At 35.5% G+C, this 24,195-nt stretch overlaps 1 protein-coding gene across 2 annotated transcripts in view; it reads left to right on the forward strand.

Annotated features, from left to right (window-relative positions):
• The window catches only part of LOC145613163 (protein SABRE-like), a 26,649-nt gene continuing 2,454 nt past the window's right edge, over nt 1–24,195 (forward strand). The window contains exons 1-20 of one of the 2 annotated variants that reach the window (XM_081668226.1): nt 1–411; nt 3,540–3,651; nt 4,027–4,305; nt 5,258–5,523; nt 7,389–7,602; nt 9,745–9,915; nt 10,025–10,102; nt 11,178–11,429; nt 12,011–14,113; nt 15,222–17,067; nt 17,269–17,369; nt 17,672–18,028; nt 18,162–18,280; nt 18,507–18,756; nt 20,249–20,473; nt 20,993–21,132; nt 21,368–21,440; nt 23,161–23,262; nt 23,506–23,673; nt 23,849–24,178. In XM_081668226.1, the coding sequence (XP_081524352.1) occupies nt 341–411; nt 3,540–3,651; nt 4,027–4,305; nt 5,258–5,523; nt 7,389–7,602; nt 9,745–9,915; nt 10,025–10,102; nt 11,178–11,429; nt 12,011–14,113; nt 15,222–17,067; nt 17,269–17,369; nt 17,672–18,028; nt 18,162–18,280; nt 18,507–18,756; nt 20,249–20,473; nt 20,993–21,132; nt 21,368–21,440; nt 23,161–23,262; nt 23,506–23,673; nt 23,849–24,178 (7,257 nt within the window). In that variant the 5' untranslated portion in view covers nt 1–340. The remainder of the gene's footprint in view (nt 412–3,539; nt 3,652–4,026; nt 4,306–5,257; nt 5,524–7,388; nt 7,603–9,744; nt 9,916–10,024; nt 10,103–11,177; nt 11,430–12,010; nt 14,114–15,221; nt 17,068–17,268; nt 17,370–17,671; nt 18,029–18,161; nt 18,281–18,506; nt 18,757–20,248; nt 20,474–20,992; nt 21,133–21,367; nt 21,441–23,160; nt 23,263–23,505; nt 23,674–23,848; nt 24,179–24,195) is intronic. The other variant, XM_081668227.1, reaches the window with a different exon arrangement.

Genomic DNA, 24,195 nt, shown 5'->3' on the forward strand with positions numbered 1-24,195 from the left:
TTCATCACCTTCTTCTCTCTTTATCTCTCATCAATTTCTCTCTCATCAGAGAGCACATCACGGATCAGAATGACATAATTAAGACCCCTCTTCCTTTTCTTCGTCTTCTCCCTTCTTTAACAATAACTAACCCCTTCGATCTTCGTGCTTCGTACAATTTTTTCATCTTTATTTTGGACATTCTTCCCCAATTTTGTCAATAATTATGCAATTGATCCAACCCCTTTTGCAAATTTTCTCTTTTGATTCTTCTTCCTTTTTTCTTGATCACTTTAAAATTCAAATGGGTTTTCTTTGATTTGATTTGGGTTTCTTGGGTTTTTCACCCTTACCGTCGGCAATGGCTACTTCTCCGGCGAAGTTTTTGTTCCGATTTTTGTTCGTTTCCATTATTTTATGGGTTATTTTTATGTAAGTTAACTTCCCATCTCTTTGATTTCTAGTGATCATTTGATTTTGAATTTTGGTTGGTTTTTGATTTCTGGGTGCTTTTGTTATGGTTTAGTTGCTGCATTTGAGCTGAAATTAGACTGTTTCTGGTGTTTTGTTTAGTATTTGTATGTAATTTGAAGAAATTGTTGAACAATTATAACAATTTCATATGAAAATTTGGTTTTTTAAGTGTTAGGTGTGGGCAGCCGTACTCTTAATTGCTTTAATAGTTCGAATTGGGCGAGTGATTGTTTCCGAAAGACCGTATGATCAACTAATTGATGGGTTTATGTGTCCTTCCCATTTGCTTCCCTTATTGCGGTTGTGATCTTGCTCTAATATAGAAGGCTAAGAGAATTGAACTCCATTTTGCTCAATGTAAAATTATATACAATTGAAAACGTAAAAAGATAGTACATATGATTAATGTTGAGATACCACTCTGAATTTATGGAAAAAAAATACCAAGAAGATAATACTCCCTTGTGACTTAGATCGCCATACTTGTACATAAGGTTTTTGGAGCGATTCATGAAACCCACATGTTAGGGGAGACATTTTCTCTTGGGCCAAAACCCTCTATATACCCTAGAATGTCTCTCGTAGGGCTAAGTCATATTCTCAACACTGCATTTATTACCTAGTATAGTTCAGGAAGCTCCAACACAACTAGGGATATGAAACACATCTTTATAATTAAGTTATCAATTAAAAGTTCACTGTAATTAACGAATTTTATTGTACTGAACCTTTAATTGATAACTTGATTACTATATGCGTTTTTTTAACGTTTTATCCATTTATTGTAGATATATATAGATTTTTTCCACAAGAAAGTGAGTATAACTTTTTTGACCATTTGTTTTGTTTATTATCTTATAAAGAGAAGTGGCAGTTGAGGTTTAGACATTAAGTGAGTTTTTAAGGAAAAGAAAGACTTGGGAGAGTGAGAGAGAGGGTTAAATACTCCCTTTGATTTCTTTTGATGTACCCATTTACTTAAGACTCTTTTTTCTAGGAGTGGTTTGTGGTTTGAGGAAAAGGTGGATAAAGTATGAGAGACAATGTAATAAAAGGGGCTAGGCTTAAGAAGTATGTGAATAAAGTAAGTGAGTAGAAAATTATCAGTTTGGGTAGTAAGGGGATAAGACGGTAAAATGTTTTTGCCAAAATAGAATAAAGTAGTGGGTACACAATTAAACACCTAAAAATAGAAATTGGTTACATTAATAAAAAAAATGGGACTATAAAGTTTACCAGTTAAGTAAAGATGTTAAATGGGTAGAACGCCATGGAGCAGAAGTAACGGAAAGTTCAAAATCTCAGCACCATCTGTAGGATTGGAGGAAAATTATTATCCGGTGGGAATTGAATTTATATATAATGCTAAATTGCTCAATCATAAGATAATTTTTTTGTTTAATACTTATTTGTGTTTAATTTTGGAAGGTAAAGTAAACTTAGTTACTACAATCATTTTTGCTATCAACGAGTTAGTTGCTACTTGTTATTAATGAGGAAATTCTCAATTGTACCCTATATAAATGATGTTGGGTTCATTAGCACAGGTATGATAGGGAGGTATACCATAATTATAATGCTCAGTATTAAGCATGGTTAAATGTCAAATTATGTAAATAAAATTAAAATAAGGAAACATGGTTACTTTTCAATTAGTTACGTGCTAAGAAAGTCACTGAAGTAAAATAACATAAGGCTAATGTACAGTTCTCTTTATATTTTACCAGAACTTTTTTTCATCAAGAAAGTTACGAAATTACCATTTAAAATTTCAACGTTATATTAGGTAGACTGAAGTAATACCAGAATGGTGTACATTAAGGGTTAGAAGGGACTATAGATTATTATGTACCAGAAGCTCTTTTATTGGTGCTCAGTCCTATAAGAAAAAACCTTCCAGTTTTATTGGGAAAAGACAAATATACGTAATTCTACAGCATTGCTGTTGATGCTGCAACAAAACGTGAAAATGAGTGGGTGTAATGAGAAGGAGAAGGAAGAGTATACAGAGAACTGACATTCAGAAATGCTTGACTGATAATTTGTTGTGCAGATTGAAAATCAGTCAGCTGGTTATTTGTTGCAAACACAAAACTAAGTTGAGCAGTTTTGAATTGTGAATAAATGAGTATAGAAATAAATTTTAGGTTAGCAAAGGATATGTACACATACACTTTTTATGTCATAATGTCAGCAAGCCTCCTAATTATAAGATGGAGCTTTCTAAAAGCTGAAAAGGAGAAAAACCAATGTTTGCATCTGTGAAGCAGTATGTGGATTGCGATAATATGAGTACTATTGGGTATGGTTTTGAGGTAACAGTAGGGCTTACTAAAGATAACTTATAGTGTCAATGTCATGAACTTTGTCTCAACCATTAAGTTATATGATTAAGCTTACTAATGGTCGAGAAGAAGGAATGGCACTGATTCCATTTTCTGCTTTACTTTGTACTTTAGAACTTTTAATCTTGTTGTTGTGGACAAATATGGTAAGTTCCTCCGTTGAGGGTATCTTTTGTTCATAGCTCATTCTGTCCATCAGGGTCATCGGCAACACTCCTTGGACAATATAAAGTGATATTTTTTTTTTTTTTTTTTTCAAGATGACACTATTATAAGAATTAAATGGACAATTATGGAAAGCTGGAATCCCATGAATTTTTTTGCTTTGTTTATATTGGATGATCAGAGAAGACATGATAACTTTAAGTTCTTCTGATTGGATATATTATTGTTTGCTAACATCCATGAAACTCCATGTTGACCAAGGAACTAAGGTTCCACAACACATTAGGAGTTGCACATCTAGGAGTGGGTTTTTAAGCTGGACTGTCCATGTTCCTATCTTATGCAAACACTCTTTGCTTACAAAAAATTGCATTTGTTCTAATATTAATTAGGGAAATTTTTTATTTTTTTTAATAATTTATTTTATTTTATTTATTCATGTACTTTGTTGAAGCGGATTTTGAATTACACAAAACTGTCATGAATTTCCTCTTTGTGAAAATAATATATGTTAATTTTTTTTTTTTTTTTTTTTTTTTTTTTTTTTTTTTTTTTTTTTGTTTTGGTGCCGTTTAGATTTGTGGCGAGGTTGGTAGCTTGGGCCTTGAGTCGTGTTGTGGGAGCATCTGTTGGATTTCGAGTGGGTGGATGGAAATGTTTAAGAGATGTGGTGGTGAAATTTAAAAAGGTATTGTCCATATTATTGTGTTTATTTTTCCTTCTGTATAAATGTAGTAGGCAATCAAGGGATTTAATTTCCAACGTTGACTGTTGTCAGAAGCTGAATGCATTTACGGTGCATGTATATTGATCAATACCTTGGTTAATAATTATGATAGGAAGTATTGTTGTACACCTAAGTGAGTGAGTTTTTTAATTGATATTGTATTACAATACTGTTTTATTTATTTGTTTAATTTTTTATTTTTGTAAGGCTGGATTAGGTTGTCAGAGAATATAGTGTGTAGCTTTATATGGAAGCATTATTAATTTTACCAGTCAGTGTTCCTATAAATCTATAATCATATTTTCTTCAAGTTCTTATGAATTCTGTAACTCACAGGGTCCTGTTGAATCAGTGTCCATTGGTGAAATCAGACTTAGTTTACGTCAATCCTTGGTCAAACTTGGGGTTGGTTTTTTATCAAGGGATCCAAAGCTGCAAGTTTTGATATGTGACTTAGAAGTTGTGACGAGGGCAACTAAGTCAAACAAAGGGACAACTAAAGGTACACAGAAGGCTAAGACCCGTAAACCCCGTTCTGCAGGCAGGGGAAAATGGATGGTTATAGCTAACATTGCCAGATTCCTCTCAGTCTCTGTGACAGATTTATCGTTAAAGGTATCCATTTTATTTTTTGTTTTGTTATGAGCATCGATGAGATGTTACAGGATCTTTTGCTGATAGCCTTCTTTTGGCATTAAATTTTATGGTTGTTTGACTTACATTTCATGTTGGCATACACATCTTGTTTACAGATATTAAATCTCATTGAAGAAACGTGTTATAAGTTTTGATACGTGTAGTTTCAAAAGGAAACAATGTTTTATTGAATTGCCTTGCAGCTTCCAATGCGTCTCCTTGATGGAGTGTATTGAATTAGTGTGACTGAGGGGTGCAACAAGATACTTCTTCCGTCCCAAAATTAAGTGCCTGTTTTCCTAATTAGGTGTCCCAAAATTAAGTGTCTTTTTAAAATAAAAAACTCTTTTGGACCATTACACCCTTATTTCCCATTATATCCCAAGATTCCCACTAACTTATCTTATGTATCATTAATGCTTTATTTGCACACATGAAACAAACAAAAAAAAGATGAGTTGTACCACAATACTGATTGCCTTAAGAAAATTTCAATTTTATCCATTTGCCCCAATTTCTGCAAAATATTAGAAACGGTCGCTTAATTTGGGGACTGAGGGAGTACTTGTTTATGGAAATGTGTTCTCTCGGTGTAAATCTGTGCTGACGATGTTATTCTATAACAAAGTGCTACTTGAAAGGGGTTTTTTAGAGTTATGAGACTTATTGAGGTGTTGTAACTGAAACCATAATCTGAAGGAAAATGTCTCTGAACATCATTAAGAAGAATGTTGTATTAAAATTTCACTCACATGCAGTACTTCAGCTAACAATTGGCCATCCTTTATCTGATGGAAAAATCTTTGTTCTTACTTTTTTTTTTTAAACAGTTCCGAGTTCTACTGTCCCTTATTTCCATAGTCATGCATGTGATTGATTTTATTCCTGACTCTGGAATGATTTTGTCCTAATTGGTGGCCATGACATGCAGACACCCAAGGCAACCTTAGAAGTTAAGGATCTGAGAGTGGATATTTCTAAAAATGGCAATACCAAACCAAGTCTCTTCATTAAATTGCTCCTTTCACCTATAATTGCTCAAGTGGGAGAACCACGGCTCAGTAATGATGATACATCAAGCCATGTTGATGAAGGATATATGGTTGCGAGTCAATCATCGATTCCATCGGTGGAGCAGCCTTTTTCTTCCTTTAATTGTGAGGAGCTCTCTCTTTCTTGTGAATTTGGTCACAACAGGTTGGTAGCTTTGTCACTTTTCTGGATTTTCATTTTTCTATTTGTATTCTGGGTTAATTTCATCTCTTTGTGGTTGTACCCTATGGCTGCATCCTGTATATACTTGCGCTGATTTGAAAGTTGCACCGGATGTTGTTTATTGTTTTTTCCTCCAATTTGTATAAATTATTCTGATGAAGAGATGGGTTGAAGTGGATGTTTTCCGTTGCTCTTGCTTTTATTGATGCTTTCTTTGATTGTCAATCACTGACAGTGTATTATTTGGTTTAACCTTGCTTGGTCGCTCCTCAGACTCGCATTCATTTAACGAACTATCTTCTACCTAGAAAAAATTTTCTCTACTGTTTCGATGTATTTATAATTTCGTTAATTGTGTACGAAGTATCTATCAATTGTCTGTTTACTTTTACTATACTGTATATCCATCTATAAGCATCTACTGTAAAAGGTGAAAACTGGCCCTAAAGTGCCCTACCTGGCTGTGTATCTGATATCTAATTGATGGAGATGTGAAAAGAATCAAAGAGAGGAAAAGTTACGAAAGCATAATGGAGATGAAATTTAAAGGGAGTTTTCTTATGGTATTCTTTGGTATAACAAAACTCTCAAATTGCCCCTGTGTTTCTGAAAATTCTTGATGAGGTTTGATTTATTATCTAAAATGCTGTAACTAATTATGGAAGGTTAACATATGTTGAGTGATTCTCTCAAACATATCCTTGTCTTAAACAGAAAAAACATTGATGAAGATGTAAGAAATGAAAACAAATCTAGTTGTTAGCAAAAATATTAAATCAAATTCTTGGCAATAAACAAGATTTTCTGTGATGAGTGTGATGGCAAGTGAGATCCCATTGTTGGGAGTTGTGACTATGTAAACCTGATGTGAAGCATCGTTGAAGGTCTTTTATGTTTACGATAGGAAATGATGAGTGATTGCTCTTGGTTAGAGTTGTTCTCAATTGCTCTTGGTCTCCTTTCTATTTTTTTAATAAAACTTTCTCTTATGAACTTCTGCTGGGGTGCCCCACAGTATTAAGTGTAGTGTTTGAGGCTGTCACATGTTCCCTCCCCTCCCCTCCTCTCTTCTTAATTCTTTTAAGGTATATTTTATCCACATATTTTGAACTACTTTAGATATATGCTCTTTTACTGGAATAATTAAATACCGCAAAAGAATTAATATAAAAAGTGCATCTCGTATTCGATTGGTGCACGCCTTTGCCTTCTACCCAGGGGCCCTGAGCTGCAGGGAACTTTTGTGCGTCATTGCTCCTTGGACCTTTTAATACTAAACCATTTGTTAACTTAGTAAGACCTTATGCTTATATCTCTCTAAGCATGTCTAGTTGTTTTTGGGCTTTGATGTGGATTATTAGGAATCCATCACATCTGACTTGCTGTAACAATGCACACAAAGCATACTTGATTGGTTGATTAATCCTCATTTCCTTACCTGTATGACCTATTTGACCCAGGATGTTTTGATGTGGTTCAGTGTACAACCCCTTTAGCTGAGTTTGGCTTCAAAACTTGATGAACTAGCTAGGTTTTACTGTGTTATTGTCCTGGCTGATCAATGAGGGCTTGAATGGGTTTCTGCCAGAGGTGGGTTGTGGGTGAGCCAGACTTTGCTATTGGCTATCTCTGCTCGTCTTTTTATAAGCTTAGGGTGTTGATCATGTAGGTGGCTTATCAATCTCATACATGAAGAATGATTTTTGTCCTTATCTTCGTAGGTGACCCTTCTTGGATATTGAGTTTTTCTATAGCTGTCATGTAAGATATATCTGTAGTTATTATTGCTTTGTTTGCATTTTTGTTTCTAGAAGATTTATTTGGGGTTGTTGATGCTTGTGCAACAGAGAATTTGGGATAGTTGTCAAGGATGTGGATGTTTCATGTGGTGAAATAGTAATAAATCTAAACGAGGAACTGCTTCAGAAACGTAAAACTTCTTCTGCTGTCACTTCTGATCCAACCACTGAACCAATCAGTGATAATAGGGCTGTCAAGAGCCCACCCCAGAAAGAAGCACTGTCGTCAATGAGCAAACTCTCAACTTTGTTTCCTGAAAAGGTGAGTTTTTGCCATGGATGATGTGCAACTACTTCTTAAAAATTTATTTATGGACTGTATAATTTTTTTTAAATTGTTTTTGGTGTTTCTTGTTGTTACTGCTGACTGTTTAGACTGATCTATCATTGGATATTGCAAACTGGTTTTAAAGGTCAAGTTCCACTGAAAATTTAGTAAATAGGAGTCTAGGACTCTTTACATGTATGCTACGTTGCACGGAACGCTCTCTAGGCCAAAGTTTCTGTTTAAAAATATTTCAGAAGCTGAAACATGTTGAAAACCCGCCTAAATTATTTGGCAATTTTTTTTTAAATTTTAGAGTTGGAGAAACTCCCTATTTACATGGAGCCTTTTGACTTTGCATCTATGCTGATGTTTCTGTTTTGAAACATTTCAGAAGCTGAAACATGTCGAAACCCGCCTAAATTCTGTGTCAAGGAAAAGTATGTCAAACTATAAGGAGTTGGAGAAACTTTCTGTTTACATGGAGCCTTTTGACTTTGTCTCTACTGTTAAGCATCAATATCAATATCTATATGCTAAAAGACACACCAGCAATGACATGTGTCATCTTTTGGTGTGTCCTTAGTTATTTTTTTTTTTATTATTAAAAAATCTATTAATCAAGGAAGCAATAAAATTATTTACAAAATAATATTATTTTTTTATACAAAATTCTATATTAATGTAGTAATGATTATATTTTAAATAAATAGATTTCACAAATTATTCTAAAAAAGATTTAGACAATCATGAACCAAAAATTATATTTTAAAATAATTTTACAACAAAAAAAAGTATTGTTTAGCTTTTTTCTTTTTAACCTACTTTTGTTTTATTTGTGTATTAGGAGCTACAATTTGATAATGTAAATACCAAATCAAATTATAACATACTTTTATTATTCCTCGACAAATTTATGATTATAATAATTATCAATCAAAATTTATAAAACTATAATACTTTTATTTGTGCATGGCACGGGATCTAACCTAGTAATTTTGATACAAGCATGTCACAAGACAATCGAAATAAAATTTTAAATTTTAAATTGATAGCAGATTTATTTTTTGTTTTTAAAGTTTTCCAAAAATAAAAAATAAAATTAAAATAAAAATGAAAGTTTTATTAAAAGCTTTCAATTTTCCTTGTTTTTTCGTTTTCATTCCCGTTTCCTTTTTTGGGCTACCTTATTTGCTCCATATCTCTATACTTTTCATTTTGCATAGGTGAATGGGTTGATTGATATTTGAGTAATTTGACACAGGGTAACTGTTGTTACTATGCATCCTCCGACTCTTGAAATGGTTGCTGAATTTTATTTAGTTGCGGGAATAATTATATCTGTGGATCTCAAAGATCATAGCTAAATAAATTTGTCAGACTTGTAGAGCTCTTTCTAGTGGGAAGGATTTTTATTGAAAGATGATATCTGCTAGATTTATTTTATAATTCTTTTAAATATGCTGCCTACATGGTTGACATTTGTAAATTTTGGCAATGCTAAATATCTAATTTCAAATAAAGAAAAGATGAAATAGCTAATGCACCACTGTCTGAAAAATATTTGTCATCAGCAACAACAATAATGATGACAAAGGGAATACAACTGAGTGAGGCTTGGGGTACTTATGACACAACCTTGTTTACCCTTAACTAGTAAATGACTGTCTTCTAATGCCGTCATTTATGTATTTCTCTTAGTTGCAAGAAGGTAAATAATGTTATAGAGGCCAAAGAAGACAATTGAGTTGGTGGAGGATCACACCATAGTGGATAATTTAGACCCCCCCCCCCCCCCTCCCCTCCAAAACAAGCTGCTAATATTAGTATGAACTATGAGGTCAGGATTCTAGGTTGTAGGCTTGCAATGCCAGATTATAGTAACCTTTTAGCACATGATTTTCTTGTTTATTGAATTATTGAATTATTAGTGGTCCATCATCTCTATTATGTTACTTCAAAAGTCAAACCATGTCATTCTTTGAATAAGATGTAACAACTCCTTTTCTTAATAATTCTTTTCTTTTCTTTTGAGTAGTATTCATCTTATATCTACTGACTATTTCCTTTTCCATTATTATGTTTTTACTGACTATTTGAACTTGAATTTCATTTTGTTGAGAATGTGCTACTTTTCAGGTATCCTTTAATCTGCCTAAATTGGGTGTGAGATTTGAGCATCAAGGACAAGGTCTTTCAGTGGAGAATCATATTAAAGGTATCCAAATAAAAAGTGGCAAATCAAGGTCTGTTGAAGATGGTGGGGAGTGTACACGCCTCGACATTCAACTAGATTTCAGTGAAATTCATGTATGATATATTGTGTTAAGATTCCATGCATATGATCAAATGGATTAATATTGTTTGGGATGAACTAATAATTTGTTTCTTGGTCCCCATTTTTTCTTGGTCACTTCAGCTTTTGAGAGATAGTGGTACATCTATATTGGAAATACTGCGGGTTAATATTGGTTCTTCTGTGTATATCCCCCTACAGGTAATTTTGACAGAATGGTATAGCTCTTACATAGTTCAAAGGTTGTTTTCCTTGTCAAACCAAGATGCCTATAGCCTTTTCCCCCGGTTTGATATCACTCAATCCCATATGCTTGTCTAGTATTCTAAATGCAAGAGAAGAAAATATATGATGCATGCAGATTATTCTAACTAGCTAATTGGTGAGATACTGGGAGTCTGAGAACATTTAAAGAATATATTTTTATAGCATAAAAGATGGATAGCTAATGTTTATTCTCTGTTGATTTTCTTGTCTATAACAGAGTGTATTGTGTTGGGTATACCAGTCACTTTTTGTCCTCTGTTTATCTCCTTGGTGTCTTTCACATATAGTCATATAGAGCCTCCTTATTAGGTCCTGTTCTCTTCAACTTAAAAATCTAATATGCAGTAAAAATAATTTTAGTTCAGTAAAGATAATTCATTAGAAATAATTTCAGTTCAATATAAATGTATCTGAGCAATATGATTCTTTGCACATTGGGAAAAGATGGTACTAAAACTGGTTAACAATATGCTGGTTTTCTTTCTGGAATTTTTTATCTTGACAAATAGTTGTTTTAACAAAGAATTGTACGTGATATTTGAAGCTAGAGAACTTCATATCAGTTGAGCACTACTTGAGTTCACTGGGAAACAAAGCAAAACATATTCTTTTCAACTTTGAACCCTTAAAGGAAGGTCCCAGATAATCTTGTTTAGCCCAAAAATTTCCGAGTCTATTATTCATTACCAGGATTAATATTTATTTCTTTGATTTTACTTCTTAAAATATTATCACTTGCTAATCAAACATAAAAGATCAAAGAGTGTAAATTCTAACCGTCTTCTGTGTGTTCTTTTAGATAGCTTTATTGTGACGATTTCATGTCAGTTTTTTTTTATATTTTTTCTAATATTTTTTTTTATTTTTATTTTTATTTTTATTTTTATTTTTATTTTATTTTATTTTATTTTTTAAAAATTTGTGCTGCCTTTATGTTATGGGTAGCTTGATATAAGCCTTATACCTCATATTTTTGTGCTCATCTTAAACACTATCTTTGGATTTTCAGTCAGCTTCAGCTGTCAGGGCTGAGATTGACGTAAAGTTAGGGGGTACTCAGTGCAACATGATCTTGAGTCGATTGGAACCATGGATCCGCCTGCACTTTGCCAAGAAGAAAAAGATGGTGCTTAAAGAAGAAGGTGTGTCAGTTGATAAACCGAAGTCCAAAGAATCCAAGGCAATTATGTGGACTTGTACAGTTTCAGCTCCTGAGATGACCGTCGTCCTTTATAATATGAGTGGTTTGCCTCTGTACCATGTAAGTAGCAGCTGATATGTGTCTTCTCTATTTACATAAGGATGTTGTCTGTTCTATGTAAAAAGTAATTGTTCTGTCTCTTCTTATTCAATCAATTGCTTTTAGTTATCTAATGGAAGGGGAGTCTAGATGTTGGATCTTTTGTTAAGTTATGCATGTCCTCTGTTGCAAATCCTTGCAATGTCCAAAGATTGTTTATCCTTTATTTAGATGTTCTTAGATTTCTGAGGAAAAAAATTTAGCCTGTATGAATATTGCCTTGTGCAAAATTTGTAACCCAGGTCTTTCATCCAAAACCTCTACTCTGTTTTTCTTCCTCCTAGTGTATTGTTTGGACTGGTCTGAGGTTAACAATTTACTTGTCCCCCCATCCCCCCCTTTTGGGTAAGAAGCTACTTTCCAGCAAGTGTGATGATTCATTTGTACTGCTAGGTCATAGTAATGCTGATTTTACAGAAACCACCTTTTCCTCTTGCATTGAGTATTTTTCCAATTTTATTCAATTTGTTAACATGTCAAGCTTCTGTCCTTAAATATTGAATTGGTTAAACTTATTTATATCTATATTTTGATTGTGATAGGGTTGCTCGCAATCTTCACATGTGTTTGCGAATAATATTTCTAGCAAGGGAACTGCAATACATGCGGAATTTGGCGAATTAAATTTGCATTTGGCTGATGAGTATCAAGAATGCCTGAAGGAGTGTCTATTTGGTGTAGAAACTAATTCAGGATGTTTACTGCATGTTGCAAAAATTAGTCTAGACTGGGGCAAAAAGGATGTTGATAAGCTTCCAGAAGGCGGTCCTAAGACTATATCATCTCTTACTGTTGATGTGACTGGTATGGGTATTTACTTCACCATGAGACGAGTGGAATCACTTATAGTAACTGCTCTGTCCTTGTCAGCTCTTTTCAAAAAATTGTCAGGTGCTGGAAAGAAAAATCAAGTTCGGGGAAAACATTCATCAAAATCACCGGGAAAAGGGACCCGACTTTTGATGCTTACTCTGGAACGGTGTTCTGTAAATTTTTGTGCTAATGTTGGCTTGGAAAACACAATTATTGAAGATCCAAAGCGTGCAAATTATGGATCACAAGGAGGCCGGTTTGTGGTAACTGTTTCAGAGGATGGTACCAAAAGAACTGCAAATATTTTTTCCACGGTTTCAGACAAATGTAAGAACTTAAAGTATTCTGTATCACTTGAGATCTTACATCTGAGTGTGTGTTTGAACAAGGACAAACAGTCTGCTCAGATGGAACTTGAAAGAGCTAGGTCGATCTACCAGGAGCATCCAGATGATCGTATTCTCGGGTCAAAAGTATTATTGCTTGATATGCAAAATGCAAAATTTGTGCGTCGTACTGGGGGTCTTAAAGAGATAGCTGTTTGCTCTCTTTTCAGTGCTACTGACATTGCAGTTCGATGGGAGCCAGATGTGCATATATCACTTTTTGAGCTTATGTTACACTTGAAATTACTAGTACATAACCAAAAACTTAAAGAAGCTGTTGATGATGACTCAGAAGGCCCCCCTAATATGACCCAACCTGAACAAGGGAAGGAAGTTCTTGCAGAATCTGGGAATGAAGACAAACAACATAAGAAAAAGGAATCTGTCTTTGCTGTTGATGTTGAAATGCTCAGTATATCAGCTGAGGCCGGAGATGGTGTTGAAGCAATGGTTAAAGTTCAGTCAATATTTTCTGAGAATGCTCGCATTGGAGTTCTCCTTGAGGGGCTAATGCTCAGTTTTAATGATTGTAGAATCTTCAGAAGTAGTCGGATGCAGATTTCTCGCATTCCGAAGACTTCAAATGGCCCTGATGCAACCCTAATCACCACTTGGGACTGGGTGATTCAAGGCCTTGATGTACACATTTGTTTGCCATATAGGTTGGAGTTACGTGCCATTGATGATTCTGTCGAGGATCAGTTGCGAGCATTGAAGCTTATAATGGCTGCAAAAAAGAAGCTCATTTTTCCGTTTAAGAAAGAGAGTTCTAAACCCAAAAAATCCAGTTCTTCAAAATTTGGTAGTGTCAAATTTTGCATTCGTAAGTTGACAGCTGATATTGAAGAGGAGCCAATGCAGGGCTGGCTTGATGAGCATTACCAGCTCCTCAAGAATGAGGCCCGCGAATTAGCTGTTCGATTAAAGTTTTTAGAAGACCTTGTCTCTGGTGGTGAGCATTGCACTTCTGTTGTTGATACTAGTGATTCCGCTTCAGTTAAAAAGTTAAACTACAATGGAGCTGATTTAGATTTGCAAGATCCTTGTGCTATACACAAGTTAGAGGAAGAAATTTATAAGCAGTCATTCCAATCATATTACAAGGCATGCCAAAAACTTGTGGCCTCTGAGGGCTCTGGAGCCTGTAGGGAAGGCTTTCAAGCAGGTTTTAAGCCCAGCAGGTCTAGAACTTCTCTTCTTTCCATTACTGCCACAGACTTGGATCTTACCTTGGTAAAAATTGAAGGCGGTGAAGCCGGAATGATAGAAGTTGTCAAGAAACTTGATCCTGTTGCGAAAGAGAAGGATATACCGTTTTCCAGACTATATGGAAGCAATTTGTTCTTACGGACTGGCACTCTTGCTGTTCAGATTAGAAATTATACGTTTCCTATCTTTGCAGCAACTTCTGGTAAATGTGAAGGTTGCTTGGTACTAGCGCAGCAGGTAACAATTCTAACAATATAAAAATTATTTTCTGATAAGGTCTATTCTCTTAGCCTATTACTTTATGCTTATTATTCAAGAATGTTTTGTCAGCCAGCTGTTTTAGGGGGTGGGAAGAAGGGAGAATATTTGCATACTGTAATGTTTAAAATCAGTACAGGCAATAAAAAGAATAGAGTATGGATGTTGAATCTTTGACCTCATTTTTTGACAAGCATCATTTATAGACTTTCTTTCTCTGTCTAGAGGATTAATAACTTAACACATGAACCTCTAAAGTGAAATGAGAGGAGAAAAGGTCCCCCTGTTGTAATCTTCTTCGGTTCTTGAGCCATTTTAAATGTTGCCCGTCTGCAGACTTACAAGCTGTAGAAAGACAGCTACAGCTCAACTGACTACATTTAAACCCAAAGCTTGCTGTCATGTGTCAATCTCTGAAAGAGCTGTAGCTTGCTCTATCATAGGCCTTTATGGAGTCTAGCTTAAAAGGGCTACACCTCTCACAGTCTCACTTGCTGCCAGACATTAGTAATTCCATATTTAGCAATGCGCAAAGTATCAGGTTTATTCTAAAAGCCTTCTCTTGTTGGAACTAATCATCATATCTTTAGTCTGATGAATAATGGAAGTGTTCGGGGATTTGATGGCTAGAATGGTGGATGAGTGGCTGTTTGGATATGCATATACCTTTTCTTTCTTCAGCTTAATTTAGTACTGTAAGAATAATTAGCTCTTTTTTTATTGTAATATTATTGGTATTGGTAGGCATTTGTCTGCTTTTGAGTGATGGACAATATGGAGTTCTGTATTTGTAACTTTATTGGAACTATCCTTAGAAATTTTTTTTTTTTTAAATTGAGTATTGATCTCAGATCAGTTGGGAGAATATCTCATCCCTTCCCTTCTTGTCTGAAAATTTTTTTAGTGGAGAATGCTTGTCAGAAATTTTTCTGTGGCTAGTCCCTGTAATTTTTTAGGTGCTTTAGGTTTCATTTATTTTGTTTACATTTTGGTGTACAATGTACTATAGAGAAGAAAGTTTCTAGTGGAGCTATGCAAGTTTTTACTCCATTGCCTATTAAATTTGCCTTTCTGTGTTTTATTGCAGGCAACTCCTTTCCAGCCCCAGATGCGGCAAGATGTGTATGTTGGGAAATGGAGAAAAGTTGACTTACTTCGTTCTGCAAGTGGAACGACTCCGCCAATGAAAACATATTTAGATCTTCCCCTTCACTTTCAGAATGGGGAAGTTTCATTTGGAGTAGGTCATGAGCCTGTCTTTACTGATATAAGCTATGCTTTCACAGTGGCTCTGCGCAGGGCTAATTTGAGCATTAGGAATCCTAATCCTCCCCCTGCACCCGTTAAAAAAGAAAAAAGCTTGCCTTGGTGGGATGAAGTGAGAAATTATATGCATGGACATGTGTCTCTATTTTTTTCTGAATCCCGTTGGATTGCCCTTGCAACTACTGACCCTTACGAAAAGTATGACAAGCTCCAAATTCAGACAGGTTACATGGAGATCCATCAGTCAGATGGACGTATTTATACTTCTGCCAAGGACTTTAATATTTTGACCAGCAGCCTGGAGAATTTGGCAAAAAGTCGTGGCTTAAAACTTCCTGCTGGTGTAGCTGTGCCTGTTATTGAAACCCCAACTTTTACTTTGGAAGTTACCATGGATTGGGAGTGTGATTCTGGGACTCCTCTTAACCATTATCTTTTTGCACTCCCCAATGAAGGAAAACTCCGTGAGAGAGTTTTCGATCCATTTAGATCCACCTCTCTTTCTCTGCGGTGGAACTTCTCTTTAAGACCGTATCCTTCTGAGAAATCATCACAATCAGCTGGCATTGACAATGGTCTGACCCCTAGTGGTTCTACCAGTGCCTCAGTCCATGATACGGAAGGTGGTTATCCGATCTTAAAACTTGGTGCTCATGATCTGGCATGGATGGTTAAGTTCTGGAATTTGAATTACCTTCCTCCATATAAACTGCGTACCTTTTCTAGGTGGCCTCGTTTTGGTGTGCCAAGAGTTCAAAGGTCTGGAAATCTATCACTAGACAGGGTGATGACTGAGTTTATGCTCCGAGTAGATGCTACGCCCACTTGTATAAAGCACATGCCATTGGATAGTGATGATCCTGCCAAGGGACTTACTTTTAAGATGTCTAAGTTAAAATTTGAAATGTGTAATAGTCGAGGGAAACAAAAGTATACTTTTGAGAGTAAGCGTGAGCCTCTTGACCTTGTATATCAAGGGCTGGACTTGCATGTGCCCAAGGTATATTTGGATCGAGAAGATTGTACTAGTGTTTCCAAAGTAGTTCAGATGACCAGGAAAAACTCACAGTCTTCTTCAATGGATAAAGGAGTCAATGAAAAAAGCAACAACACAGGTGCTTGTATGGAAAGGCCTCGTGATGATGGTTTTCTGTTATCTTCTGATTACTTTACAATTCGAAAACAATCTCCAAAGGCAGATCCTGTGAGGTTGCTGGCTTGGCAAGAAGCTGGAAGGAAAAATCTTGAGATGACATACGTAAGGTCAGAGTTTGAAAATGGCAGTGACAGTGATGAGCATGCACGATCTGACCCCAGTGATGATGATGGTTATAATGTGGTAATAGCTGACAATTGTCAGCGGGTCTTTGTCTATGGCCTTAAGCTTCTTTGGAATATTGAGAATCGAGATGCTGTTTGGTCCTGGGTTGGTGGATTATCTAAAGCATTTGCTCCATCGAAATCTTCTCCATCTCGGCAATATGCTCAGAGAAAACTTCTTGAAGAGAAGCAAAGAGTTGCTGAGATGGAAAAGTCAGAAGATGACACCGTGAAGCCTTCTGGTGGTGGTGGTGGAAACCATTCCTTGTTAAAGCAGGAAAATTCAGCATCAGTTTCTTCACCATCTCATTCTGCCAAAACAGAGAGTATCTCTGCTATTTCAATCGGTTGGTAGCTGTACTTACAATTCTTAGTTTGGTACCCATTGATCTTTAATGTTATTGGATGCAACTGTCTTCATCTCAATTTACTTATTCTTACCCCTATCCTCATGGGTATATAATGTAACAAGCTGTATACCTTTCCAAGTTTCCAGTGATTATGTCATATATGGTTCATAACAAGAGCTCCTTTTCTTTTCTCACCAGCAAACAGTGTCAATATGACGGACTCAGAAGAGGAGGGGACTCGCCATTTTATGGTCAATGTCATTGAGCCACAATTTAATCTTCATTCAGAAGAAGCCAATGTAAGTTCTTGAATATTTTCAAACAATGGCCCATTGCATGTAAGGCCATTTTGAGCCAAATTTTCCTGTTTATCTCTTCCTTCAGTTGTGTTACTTTCGCTGCTTATTTTAAAGATGTACCTGTTGTTGTGAAGGAAAAAAAAGGTTGCAATAGAATTGCATCTAAAGAATCATAATAACAGCTTAACCTACAAGTTATGCGGTGCTAATTCTATTGATTACATATTCTTTTTTGGAGTAAGTAAGAATTATGGAAGTAGGACTGTTAATGTCTTTTGATATTTTTCCTTATGTTTTGACAGGGTAGATTTCTGCTTGCTGCTGTAAGTGGTCGTGTCTTAGCACGTTCATTCCATTCAGTCCTTCAAGTTGGATATGAGTTAATTGAACAAGCACTTGGTTCAGAAAGCGTACAAATCCCTGAATCTGCACCTGAAATGACTTGGAAACGTATGGAGTTGTCCGCAATGTTGGAGCATGTACAAGCTCATGTTGCCCCAACAGATGTTGATCCAGGGGCAGGGCTGCAGTGGCTTCCAAAAATCCGCAGAAGCTCTCCTAAAGTGAAACGTACTGGTGCTTTATTGGAAAGAGTATTTATGCCTTGTGACATGTATTTCCGTTATACTAGGCATAAAGGTGGGACTCCTGAATTAAAGGTACAGACTTTATGTGGTTAAAAAATTAAAAAGTATAATTATGTATTCCAAAACATTGAAGTCTTACAATGTGATTTCAGCTGCCATTTTCTGGAAGTGATTATTTTACATTCTTTCCAATATGTTACTGCAGGTGAAGCCCCTGAAAGAGCTTATTTTTAATTCACATAACATCAAGGCAACAATGACTTCTCGGCAGTTTCAAGTCATGTTAGACGTGCTAACCAATCTTCTCTTCGCAAGACCTCCCAAGTATGAAACTTCTTCCTACTTGTTGCTTGGAAGTTAATATTCAGATCAATAATTGTCTATTGGCATTATTTTCTTACAACACTAAATACTATGTAGTACAAAGTATCTCTTTTGTAAAATATGAAATTTTTTTCTTGTGCATTATATGGTTGGTGGCTTGGTGCTAATCCATGCTCATGCCACTTTGTTGGTCAACTGTTACTAGCTAAGGTTTTCTCTGATACAGACCCAGGAAGAGTAGTCTAACATATCCTTCTGAAGATGACGATGATGTTGAAGAAGAGGCAGATGAAGTGGTCCCTGATGGAGTTGAAGAAGTAGAACTTGCTAGAATCAAGCTGGAACATAAAGAGCGCGAGCAAAAGATGCTTCTTGGTGACATCATGAAATTATCACTTGGTAATGATGCTTCTGTAGACCAAATTCCTGACAAAGAAGGTGACTTGTGGATGATATCTGCTGGAAGAACCACTTTGGTGCGTTACAAATACTATATTACAATTTTACGTTATTTACTACTGCTGCCTATATGTTCTGCTACTTATGGCCATGCAATATTGGATTTCTTCCCCATCTACTATTCAATTTTTGAAATGCAGGCTCTTTAGCTAAAGAGTTTTGTTTCAAAGCATAAGTAATATGACCGTAGTGATATACATTTAATGTTACTCCTCCATCCTTTATCAAATTGTGCAGTTGAATTTGGAATAGAGATAAAGAATGGAAAATAGACAGACAATAAGTAAGAAAGTGTGGAGTTGGAGAAGGAAAAGGTAAGAGAAAATGTGGGGTTGAGATGGCATAAATAAGAGAAAATTTACTAGAAATAGTAAGCATGCCAAGTAATTGGGACAGCCATAAATCATAATGAGAAGTATGTGATCTAATGTGGGATGTAGGGAGTACTTAATAATATTATTGTTAGATATTTGGTTATTTTATACTATAAATACACCATTAATGTCAATTCGCATCATAGACCGAGTTTAATGAATTCCTAAGGTGTAAAGGTGGTTAGGACGTATTTGCCCTCTTTTTTTTAATTGTATGTAGTATAAATGTTTTATTTTGGTATTTATAGATTATTAATGCCTTTTGTTACCAATTATATCAAAATCGAGACCAATAGGGTTCTAGGATGTCAAAATCTTTTTCTTTGATAAAATTCTTTGATAAATGGCCTGAATTTATCTTTGTGTTGAATTTATTTGTGTCTAACAGAGAAATTAAGTTTTTGCTTTCTCATTTTACACCATCTTGTTTCCATGTCATGATCTTAACTCTGTGGTGTGTGAATATGATGGACAAGATGTCTACCGGAGCTCTTTTCTATTCTCCTATATTTTTGTATGCCTGTCATGCCATTTCCAGTATAAGTCTTCCGCACCTGCAGAACAGTACTGTTGTTCAGAGAGGTGATCATCACAATTATTCTCCTGGTATGATGTGTGGATGGGGAGAAAATGGAAAGTGGCCTATAAAATGGAATGTAGAAATTTTTCATTTAGTTGACCGCCTGGATTCTGTTGTAAGATTGGTGCTTGACTGGGTGGTAGGTTTAGATTTTTTATAAAACCTTCTTCTTGGACATTCTTAGGGTGCATGAATGATATGTGACAGTGTCTGTAAGGCTTATAGGTTATAGCATATTACCAGGAGTTGTTCTATTTTTTTTTTTTTTTAAAAAGTATGGTTAATGGTTCATTTTCTCGATTTAGGAATTGCTTGGTTGACATAAAGATTCTTGCTTCGGCATTTATGGCTTCATCTGCAAAATAAGCAAAATATAAAACGAACAGTTTCTTCTGAACTGAGGCTTTTGGTATAAATAAGATGTGTAATTTAATAAATGCCTTCATCCCCCTTCCGAGCCATTCTAATTTATGGTAGAATTTAATCCTATAAGATATGCTGAATGTTTCTTTAATGAACTTATTTTCTTTTTCATTATATCTTTTCTCTGGCTAGGTTCAAAGGCTGAGGAATGAGCTTGGAAATGTGCGTAAGCTTAGAAAAGAGGCATCAGCATCCTTAAGGATTGCCTTGCAAAAAGCTGCTGAATTAAGATTGATGGAAAAAGAGAAGAATAAAAGTCCCTCTTATGCCATGCGCATCTCTGTGCAAATTAACAAAGTAGTTTGGAGCATGCTTGTCGACGGTAAAGAATTTGCTGAAGCTGAAATTAACGAAATGGTGAGTAATTACTTTTTTATAGTAAGAAAGAAACTATCTTTTTATCTTGCCCCTGTATATCTCCAAATTTTCTCATTTCAATGTCATGTAAAACAAAAGGAAAGACTAGAGTATAGTGATAGATAATGAAGAGGAAAAAAAAAAGGGAGAGGAAAGTGTAGAAGAGAATAGATGGGAGGGTGGGAATGCTATGGAGTTTGATTAAATGACGGGGAGAGATTGGGCAAGTGGTGTTAGTCCAAACAACCTGATTTATTTTTAATAGTTCACCTTCAAATGTTGCCCCTTATTATATCTATCTTCAATCTAATTTTACATAATCCATTTTATTCCTCTACTTTTACTTAGTTGAAATCTTAAAAAAGCGGGATTTGGGACTTCCAAATCACCATTGATATTTGACCACCCTAGTCGCCAGGCATGCTTTTCCATGCATCTGGGTGTAAGTAGTACATTGCACATGTTGAGGCATTCACGTCATTGAAAGCTTTTTGTTGACTTTCTTACTTTTGCTTGCAGATTTATGACTTTGACAGGGACTACAAAGATGTTGGCGTGGCTAGATTTACAACAAAGTATCTGGTTGTGAGAAACTGCTTGCCAAATGCAAAATCTGACATGCTTTTATCAGCTTGGAATCCTCCTCCTGAGTGGGGAAGGTAAGCACCTTCTTAGGAACTTGTCTATTTATTCTTACATAATTCTGCTCTGCCTCTTGACATTTCTGTTATTTAATGGTTGTGATACTTCCGTATTCATGTGGGTTTGCCTCCATATTTTCCCTTCGTCTTTCGAAAGAGATCTTTGGCTACTCTGCTAATTTTAATTTTCTCTTCACTAGTTCCCTTTATATTTACATTTGCATACTTGTGAACCGTTGAATTTGTTCTGCAGAAAAGTTATGCTTCGAGTAGATGCTAAGCAAGGTCCTCCCAAGGATGGAAACTCTTCACTTGAACTTTTCCAGGTATGTAAAATGTATATTCTCTTATGTTGATAGTTTCTTAGGTTTTGACAGAGATTTTATTTAAAAAATACATGGTGGTTTTTTCTTTTATTTTTTTTATTTTTTTTGACGGGAATATATGATGTGTTGCTTACATGTAAACACTGCATGAAAAGTGCACCGGTGGCATGTTTATCAGTCTATGTATTATAAAATTTACCTTGGCTAATACGCATTATTGCCACAATTTTTTGACACGGAAAGGAACCTACTTATATTACACAGCCTCACTTGATTGCTTGTCATTTTTGGACCTAGGTCTTAGTTGCAGTTTCTTAATTGCCTCAGAATGGATATGTGTCAGAATATGACTATTAAAGTGAGTTTTATTAGAAAATTGAACATATAGCTACTGCACTACTAGGAATGAAGCAGACATTGGGGGGGTGTTTGGTTCAAGTAATTTAGGTACTTCCTCCGTTTTTTTTTTTTTAATTTTTTTTTTAATTTTTTAAATTTAGTATTGCACCATTCAAGCTGGGCACAATAATTTTGGTAGTTGGAAAAAGGAAGAGAGAGAAAGGTAAAAATACAACAGTGTCCATGTGATGTAAACATACTAAAGAATAAGTGTGAAAAAGTAAGGGTATGTTGGGTATTTGTAGTGTGAACATAGATACTTTTTGTCCTAGAAAGGAAATGGTGCAGTTTTTGTGAAACTTCCTTAAAGGGCAAGTGGTGCAATATTAAAAGAACGGAGGAAGTATTAGGTATGGGTTTAGAATGGGTAAAACCCATACCTTGTGTTTGCTTAAGAAAATTTCAAATTTCAAACACATACCTCAAACCTATAAGGCATGGGGTTTAGAAACCCAAGGGGGGAGGTGAGTATGGTTCATACCATGACTTCTGGTATTAATTAAAAGAAACATGTTTATTCCTAAACAAAACCAAACACATGGTATTAAGTTTCAAATTCCAATCCGATAGCACCTTTAGTTCATTCCTGATTCAACAACTGAACAACCCATTCCACTTCGCAAACCAAACGCTCACTTATATTGCTGGCAATTGAACAAGAAAAGGTTTACAACATGAAAAGGATTACAGTATGACATAAGGATTATAGTATAATAAGGGAGGCACGCCAGAGAGGAGAATTCAGAAACTATCATCTGACGTCTGGGCTGTATTTCTCAAATCGGGGATTTTGATAGCATTAACAATACCAACTATACTGTTGGTTGCTCTGCCTTTTCTTTTCTTCTTCCAATAGTTTGTCCAAAAAAATCCCAGCATATTTTATGTGCTTACTAATTCATTACCTTGAAGAAGGAAAATTTCATCATCTTGGCTGATCTGAGGAAACAAATTTTAAATAATATTCGTGAATATAGGTGATAAAATTTGACTTTTTTGGCCACTAAATAAAGACTAATTTTATAGCACCTGTATGCTCAAGTTTGGTAGTATCAATCTTTGAATCCTGTAGAAGGTTGGTTGACCTGATTGAGCTTGTAACTGAATACTAGTACTCTTATATCTTTTCTTCTTTTTATTTTTTTGTTCTTGGATGGTTGGTGCTTTAGTCTATTTTTTTAATTTTCCTTTTCTTCCCCTGATATAATTATGCTAATATTTAGAGAGCTACTTTCCTCTACCAATTGGAATTCTTCGACGTGACTGCACAATGTATGTCGCTAAAGGCGCTAACCGATCTTACTTGTTCGATGCACTGTAGGTAGAGATTTATCCCCTAAAAATCCATTTGACAGAGACAATGTACAGAATGATGTGGGAGTATCTTTTCCCCGAAGAAGAGCAAGATTCTCAGAGGCGGCAGGTTTGTCTACAACTCTTATGGTCCTTTAGTCCTATAAACATCACAATGCTCCAATGCTATCATGCTGATGAAGACCTAAACATCCCCTGCCAAATATCTGACCCCAAAAAAAAAAATTGTATAAGACTAGAATGGGTGTCAGTGTCACCCTGTGCAAATAGGAGGATAAGTATTTTAATCATCACGTTCTCAGGATATTGACGAGATTGTTCTGATTGTGACTTGTCATATTATGCCATGCAGGAAGTTTGGAAGGTTTCAACTACTGCTGGTTTAAAACGAGTGAAAAAGGGTTCCTTCCCACAGGAAGGTTCTGGATCTACTGTGGCCAAGGACTCTGAAGGTTCCTCTAGGACAAGTGCCTCTGGAGTGCCCTCAACATCTGGAAGCACTCCTACTGACACCTCCCTGGTGAGCTCTAGTTCTTGGATTCTGATGCCCACTATCCATGAAGATTTTTTTTTTAATTTTAAAATAATTATTATATATTCATTTTTCTGGCATTTGTGAAGTTAGTACTGTAAAAAATTCACATGTATTTTAACATGTGACAAGTTAATCAAAGATATCTTGGTTTTTTGCACAGGCATCAAAAAACAACAAATCAAATACTGGTACAGCGTCAGAGCTGCGGAGAACATCTTCATTTGACAAAACATGGGAAGAAAATATTGCAGAATCAATTGCTGATGAACTTGTATTACAACTTCATTCTTCAAGCACATCTAACTCCAAAAGTGGGCCACTACCAACAAGCGAACAACAAGATGACTCTTCTAAAGGTAAAGCAAAGGACCCCAAACAGATCAAATTGGGTCGTGCATCTCATGAAGAAAAGAAGGTAGGGAAGTCTAATGATGATAAAAGATCAAGGCCTCGAAAAATGATGGAATTTCACAATATCAAGATAAGTCAGGTCAGTAAGTTTTGTTT

This window comes from Chenopodium album, chromosome 25 (genome assembly GCF_948465745.1).
Source record: "Chenopodium album chromosome 25, dcCheAlbu1.1, whole genome shotgun sequence".
Taxonomy (NCBI): Eukaryota; Viridiplantae; Streptophyta; class Magnoliopsida; order Caryophyllales; family Amaranthaceae; genus Chenopodium; species Chenopodium album.